The sequence below is a fragment of the Opisthorchis viverrini genome (assembly GCF_000715545.1).
Source record: "Opisthorchis viverrini unplaced genomic scaffold opera_v5_86, whole genome shotgun sequence".
NCBI lineage: Eukaryota > Metazoa > Platyhelminthes > Trematoda > Opisthorchiida > Opisthorchiidae > Opisthorchis > Opisthorchis viverrini.
The window spans coordinates 446,738-454,204 of record NW_008751742.1 but is presented as its reverse complement, the minus strand read 5'-3'; the positions used below and the strand labels follow the sequence as shown (position 1 = coordinate 454,204).

Below are 7,467 nucleotides of genomic sequence, written 5' to 3'. Positions count from 1 at the left end.
AGAACAATTTAACGGGCCTGAGATACTCAGCATACGGTTCAAGCAATACAAACTTCACAGTGGAAGGTGAATTGTTTTGTCCCAGCACACGGTGAAGTCCAAAACGAAGTCGAACTTCTGGAACGAAATATATCACTCATGGATGGAAGCGATGGGTTCGTTCAGTCAGACAAAACTCTTGCAGAAGAAAAATCATTCAGCTGTAGCACTCTTTCGGTGCCTTCAGAAGGAAGCATGAGGGCTGGGATAATGCCCAAGTCCAAACATGGGAACCCGAGAGGCAGAGGTCGCGGTTCGAACCATGGACCTTCCGGTCAGTAAATTCGCGTTCTAAACGCTTAGCCATTTCGCCCCGTGTAGTGCACTGAAAGGACGAAGGAATTGGCAGAGAAATGGTGCACACCTGATGTTCCTGCTTCTAAAAAAGTGTTTAATCGCCATCGTTTCTAACTGCTCACACAGACCTACTAGTACTCGCGGGCGTTATAGTTGTGAAATCCAGACAGGATTCCTCCCGCAGTGTTGGTACATTGACGGTAACTTTGCCTTACGATAACATGTTGAACACTGCCACACGTCACAGGCCAATGGTTATTGTTTTAGACTTGAAAGCATTATTCGACTCAGTCGATCGTACCGCCTTGGAGTGATGTTTCTCCTTCAGAGTTGCACCGAAAAATCTCACTGCACTTCTCCACTCCGTAAATCCCAACACCCGTTGGCGCGTGAATGCTTACGAAGAGTACTGCATACGTGACACTGGCTGTGAGATGATAGAGGAACGTTGAATAACGAAGAGCACGCTGAAGGCACTATACGACAGGGCCAGAGGAGACAACATTGCTCGCATAACCCTACTGACTCGACACTTATTTATAGCATCCGAATAGGTATTCATCGAAGTCACACCACACTAACTCTCCAAAAATATCCACATTGATGAGTTACAACTGAAGCTTCAGTCAAGCCGTTGGAGCTGTCAGCGTTTTGTACGCACACCGCATGTTTCCAACCAACGGAACACGTTGCTGACCCGCTAGTCTATAGATTTTAGACGAAAAGACAGTCAGCATCCCTATTTACTGGCTTTTTCATGGATAAAGCAGTCGCTTCTGCTAACCCCTGCTTGACCAACTCTCTCTACAACAACGTGGTCGTTAGTCAGTCAATTGTTCAGATAATCCATTTTTTCCTTACTCATTCAACCCCATTACCGCTACCATCAAAATAAAAGCCCATGCTAATGCATTCTTCTGTTGGTGATCCTATAGAACTGAGTCGTTTTTTAGAGAGTACGGGACCACGTTCTGCATCGATAGTCAGTATAAGCTGTGATGCTGAAGGTTGTTTTAAGCACGCCTTTTCAAGTCATTGTAGTCAGTTTCAGTGTAAATTTATCAAATCTTTTTGAAATATTAAGCCAAGGTACGTCCACCACCCCCAGCATTATTTCATTTGAACTGTTCGGGTGCACGGTCTTGCCTTCAGAACGTAGCAGGTCGGTTTAAAGCCCGCTACGGCAACGACAACGAAATTGTGGCACATGATTAGGTTCTTTCTTTTATTTTACCTTACATATTCCGTTCTTATTTATAGATCAATCTGAATGAATAGAAAGGCCGAGCATTCTGATTCGGATGAGTATGAGGATGCCTGCGAAGATCCACTAGGCTATTCTGCTGAGAGCTCTGATGACCCCGAATGGGATAAATGGAATAGGCGGATGCCCATCGGTGCTGAGAACTCATCTAATATGACGGAACCACATAACTCTCCCACCGACAGGATTGGAGATGATTTTGCGACTGAATTTGAGGCCCAAACAAAGGAGACAATACTAGCCATTGAAGAAACTCGCCGGAAAGAGGAGGCGCAGCTCACAATGGAAGAGTTAGAGGTATGTTTTGTGTTTGCCTATCGAGCCGATTTTTAGAAACGCAAGGCCGAATCTTTAGATTCGAAAGAACGAGGAAATGAGCTGTTTCGGAGCACTGACTATCGTGAAGCTCTAGAAGAATACACGAGAGCGCTAGACGTCTGCCCTTTGATTTACGAGAAGGAGCGCTCCGTTCTACTTTCCAACAGAGCTGCCTGTCAAAATAAACTAGTGAGTTTCTCTCAGTGTCTTCTCTCTCCTGTACAGAAGTTCAACGATAGGCACACTTTCGAAATCAATCTCACCAACTACATTAAACTGATCAACAACCGCATGATGTATATTCTTGCTGGCCGCTTTTGGTGGCTTAGGAGTCAATGATTACGTGGCAAAACTATCCCATATTATTTTAATGGTGCTAACCTCAAAATGGAGTCCCTTCTGATTACGATATGTTTTCCTATGTGATAGCGGATTCAGGTTTCTGGTTCGGCGATCTAGTTCGCTCAGCCACATCGTAGTTAAAAAGTCTGGTATCCAGACAGCTTGCGAATCACTCCGTTAGATGCCTTCCAGTGGCATTTTTGTGGCCAAACAACATTACAAAATCACTGCCGTTTTTTACTAACCGCAAGTGGAAATCTTCAAGTTCTATCGAGTTTTCCATGCATTAACTTGAACAAATTTTGTTCTGCCTCCATTTTTCTTGCAGGGCAACATCGACGCTGCCCTATCAGATTGTGATCAAGCACTAACGCTCCAACCAGACTACGTTAAATGCCTTGAACGACGTGCCACTCTAAGGGAGGAACGAGACATGCTTACAGATGCTTTGCATGACTACGAAAAGTTGTTACAACTGGATCCTGGAAATCAGAAAGCACGCTGGGCTTGTATGGTGAGTGTCTGACTGACCGATGTTCGGAGGTGCTAATTTCGAGCAACGAAGCTCCTGTCGCTCACGCTTCGCCTCCAAGCAGATGCGTTTAGTAGAGTAATGGTATGTCGTTTCCGAAAGGCTTGATACACAACTGGTTGTTTGCCAAACACTTCTCAAACGATTTGTTCTCATTTGGTGCCGGTGGCTTTCTGAGTTAAAGTATAATATATCCAGTTCGTTTATGTGAAACGAAAAACCTGTCTAATCCATTTTAGTTTCTTGGCACTGAAACTGTTGGAGTTCGAACATAAGCCCAAGTATAGACTTTGTTAGTTCTTTATGTGCGTTACCACAATTAGCAAATTGTTCTTCCAGCTGAGTTTTTTCGGTGTAATTCAGTGAAGAAACATTTCATTCCTTTCCTGGACAGACTCTCCCTGATCGGATAAAGAGGCAGCAGGAAGAGATGAAGGAGAAGATGCTGGATCAGCTGAAGCAGCTTGGCAACCTGGTTTTGAAGCCGTTTGGTTTGTCTACGGATAATTTCAAAGTTGAAAAGAAACCGGATTCCGAAGGATATTCTATAAACTTTGTCCGTTGATCCTCTTTTACCTATTTTTCCAGGTCTCTCCACATGGTCTTTCGACTTGAGTCACTTGTGATCTATTGAACCTACTCTGTTTGCGTCCAACAGAGATGAACGTTTTGGAAACGTCTCAACGAAACATCGTGATACGATCAGATGTGGGACTGTAAATCATATACATGCTCTTTTCTTAGTTTTCCCTTCTCTCCTTCTGCAGGGTATTGCTAAACGTCTTGTTGACAAGGGTAACCGGTTACAGTTTGGTTTTTGGAAACCGCCAAACGGTGGATTTTGGCAAACTGAAGTGTAAAAGCTGAATATAGTAAAAAGTCTCCCAGACTCGTCGAGGTATGGTAGACTGAGCGAAGTAGCAGGGTAGCAGCCAACAAATTCGGAACTTTGAAGATCGTTTTCGATAAGTCGATGAGAGGCAACGCAGAAAATATACAGGTTTTTTTTAGGTTGAATGTTCCTACTCAGTGTGTTTCAACTCTCGCCTAAGAGTACGAAGTGAGTTTATCTTCCGAATCTATAAACTTGGAATCTGTCGGCCGACAATCGTGACTTCTTATCTTGAACAGCTTATATCCGAATTTGGTGGTGTGATGAGCCAATTGATGATGAAAACCAACAGTACTTGGTCCGTTGAAGAAAACCCCATTAGTAACGTACATCTTAGTCTGATGGGGGTAGAACCGGATAAACCCATTAAGGGACGGTTGAAAAATTCTTACGAGTAATTAAGGGTCGTAAAAGTAAAATAACTACGCAAACCGAGAAAATCCAGCTTAGACGTGTGGAGGACCTGTTTTTTTTAAATTAGAATCTTGTAGGGTTCACTGGTATGGGTGTCTGCTACTTTTCGTGGTTTAGTACGTTTGCAGAACTCCCCATGGTAAATTTTATGACGAGATCAAAACATGCAAAATCTGGTGCCTTTGACAAACGACTGAATATTGAACATGCCAGCAATTCTCACAGGATGACCGAACACCTTCTGATATATTCGACGCAGGCAAAAAGACAAAGATCATCTACCAGTTGTCGCTCAGAATCAGGTTGGAAGACCGTTGCAAGACCACAGTCAGCCGTACAGAGTTCTGCTGCGCAATCCCATCCCCCCGAACCTTAAAACTCAGTGATGCGATGTTGATTAGGATGACCTGTTGTGACCTGTGTTGGATGCGCAGAAGATCTTGGCTCACGGCATTTGCTGTGAACCTGTACGCGTTTCCTATGGTGGTAGTACTGCCTTCGAGCCAGACAGCTGTGTTTTACGTAGGCGGCTGGTGAAAGTATTCTAGCTGACTGCGTCTATTAGGCTTGCAACGAGTGACTTTTAGGTTAGGAGCCACAACAGTATAGCTGGTGACCTTTCGTCCAATGTACCAAGTTCGACTGAATTATGTCTCAAGAGTTGTCCAATCTTAGTAGTCCACTGTAAATGTGTTGTGCTCGCTTCTGTGAGATTGATGTAGTGAAGCCAGCTACTGACGGGCAAGCGAGTAGCATGTTGAATTAAGCAAAAAATGTTCGGTCAGACCACGCGTGGCACTGTCAGGCTTAGGAAAACAGTCCGAAAAACACATTGACCAGATTCCACTACCGATTATCAAACTAAAACTTTGATATGGTTCATTCTACACAGTTTGATCCGAGGATTTTCCCATCATGTGTTACTTTGGTCAATCATTTGAGCAGAACGACAAGCTGCTGGAATATTCAGTCTGGGGGGGGGGCATTACGACGAACCATGAGTCGAGTTTCGGATGTGTTTGATTTAACTCGCGGTAGGACCCCCATCTTTAGGGCAGAGTATCGAAGACTACCGTACCCACTGGAACTCCAATGGGACCACAATGTGGCACATTTCGCTTGATGGCCTGGCTAACAGTAGAATAATACTGAAAAAAAGTGAGTTTCGACATTAAGTGCAATGTTCGGGGTAGTGTTTTGTCCGGACGTCGATATCGACAAAATATACGGGTTTCTTTTAGTCTTGTGTTCACTGTTGCTCTATTCATTGCTTGGATGCACCTGTTGGTATCTATTTGCATTCCCATTGCAGTTATACGGCCCTGAGTTCATTACAAAGTCACAACAGTTGTTTAAAGGGCTTGTCTTCGGTATTTGTCAATTGGTGCTCACTCGGTGGAAGCACCTTCTAAATGCTCGTGAAAAACGTTTTTGGTCGTCGGGTACAGGTTCGCACGCACGTAATTGTTGGGCGATCATGCGCATTAACCTTTGACATGTTCGCCCACTCAGACACATCTGTCTCCAAGTTCCTCGGTTTTAAAACCATTTGAGTCATGTAATACTTTGAGTCGCATGAAATGGTGAATATTTTCCACTTCGCATGACCACTTTATCATAATCACTCGCAAGATACTTGTCAGTAGGTGTTTTTCGAAATTCTTCTCAGCCTGCCTAATGTGATGTGCACGGCACTAAAATAAAAACACGTCAATAGTGCAGCTAAATCTGCTGACGAATGAATCGGGAATGTCGGCTATGCGCGTTGCAGGGAAACCACAATCCAACAGTTCCCCTAGTTCGTATAAGACGTCAAACATGTAAAGTCTGTAGGCTTCATGAAGGCACCTTACAAAGGATGTCAACGGTCTAGGGGCTCAAGAAATCTCATGGATGGCTTCCCCACTTATGTGAGTGCAGTCGCACGTCTGTCGTTATTTGGGGGATCATCATAAATCGTTCTTGATCTGCAGACACAAAGGCGGTATGTATCGTTTTTTGTAATGCTTTGTGGAGGCTAGCATAACCTTGGGATCTTTGAGTAGATGTTTGAATGGAAGCGCCACTCCTACAGAACGATGGTTAATGCAGTCCGAGATAGGTTCTTTATACGACGCATCACCTCTAATGGAGACCACCGACCTTTCGGATCGAGCTGGGGATACTTTATGCCTACCGTAATAATAACACAATAAGAGTACCTCACCTGAAGTGGTAATCGGTGAGGTGTGTCCATGTTAATCGTTCTTGAGAGTGATAAGGAACCACTGGGGATTTGTTCCTTATCTGTACATCCAAATACTCGCAGTGGTTTCCCGCCCTGAACGAATGTCATCGAAGCAAAGGCTCTTGCTGGCTGTGAGAAAGTTCCTCCTCAAGCTCCTGAATATCTAGAATGCGTTTTGGGCAGTGCTTGAAGGCCATCCTGTCCAATAACCAAACTTGACTACCACCAGCGAAAGTAACGACAGTGAACATCGACACACGAAACAGCTGTGATATTTATCAAAGCCGAAATCTACTGCAGATGGGGGTGACACACGAAGGTGTTTTGCTCTACCAATTATGGTTGATCAAACTGCACGACTTGTGGTTGATCTTAGATGTAAAACCTGCTTTTTTCAGTACAACCGAAGCAAAACGTATAGGAAAAGAGGAACTTCCGAATCCACAACTGGGGCCCGGATGACTTATAACTGGAAACAGAAGAATGACCCATTGGCTTTTGGATGCGTCGTAAAGGATTTGTCCATAGATGATCTTAATGACCTCGGGTTTCATTCGAAAGAGCCGTGCATCACCCACCTGTGAAGGGTAGTTCAGGAAAAGTTCAGAACATCACGTGTCCGGGCCATTTTACTGAATACCTGACTGATAGCAAAACGCGTTTTTCAACGCCAAGTTTACTTAGCATGTTTCCACTTAGCTTTGCTTCCTTACAGTATTGACTGAATACCAGTAGATGAGACGTGATAACCTCCAATTTACCTAAGTTAATTTGGGACAATGTGCAACTACTTAGGCATGAACCGAAAAAAATGAAGCCTCTTGCTCCATCCTGAAGGCATCTTATAAAGGAAGCCCTCAGGTTCACCGAAATCTTTTAGTTTGGAGAACTATTGCTTGTGAAGGGACTGTTCTCTACAGCAAACCAGAATACAAAAAGAGCTTATCTGTCAAATTCAAACTGTGAGCCCACCTCATTCACGAGCTCCGCCCTGGTTTTCTTTCATTCGGGTGACAGAATATGACGCACCCCAGACCATCGCTACACCACAAGATCAGCTTCGAAACTGGTAAATCCAAACAAGCCAAGACTGGCCAGGCCCGAAGAGAGTAATAAAGAAACCAGGTCAAAAGTGTTCAGGT

General features: G+C 44.1%; 1 protein-coding gene across 1 annotated transcript; it reads left to right on the top strand.

Annotated features, from left to right (window-relative positions):
• Nucleotides 1-1,606: 1,606 nt before the first annotated feature.
• On the top strand, nucleotides 1,607-3,623 carry T265_04894 (hypothetical protein; the record flags this gene model as incomplete). The annotated part of the gene is made up of 4 exons (XM_009169754.1): nucleotides 1,607-1,897; nucleotides 1,934-2,107; nucleotides 2,589-2,774; nucleotides 3,187-3,623. 4 exons carry the CDS (start codon nucleotides 1,607-1,609, stop codon nucleotides 3,355-3,357), a joined length of 822 nt encoding a protein of 273 aa, XP_009168018.1.
• Between the last annotated feature and the right edge of the window lie 3,844 nt (nucleotides 3,624-7,467).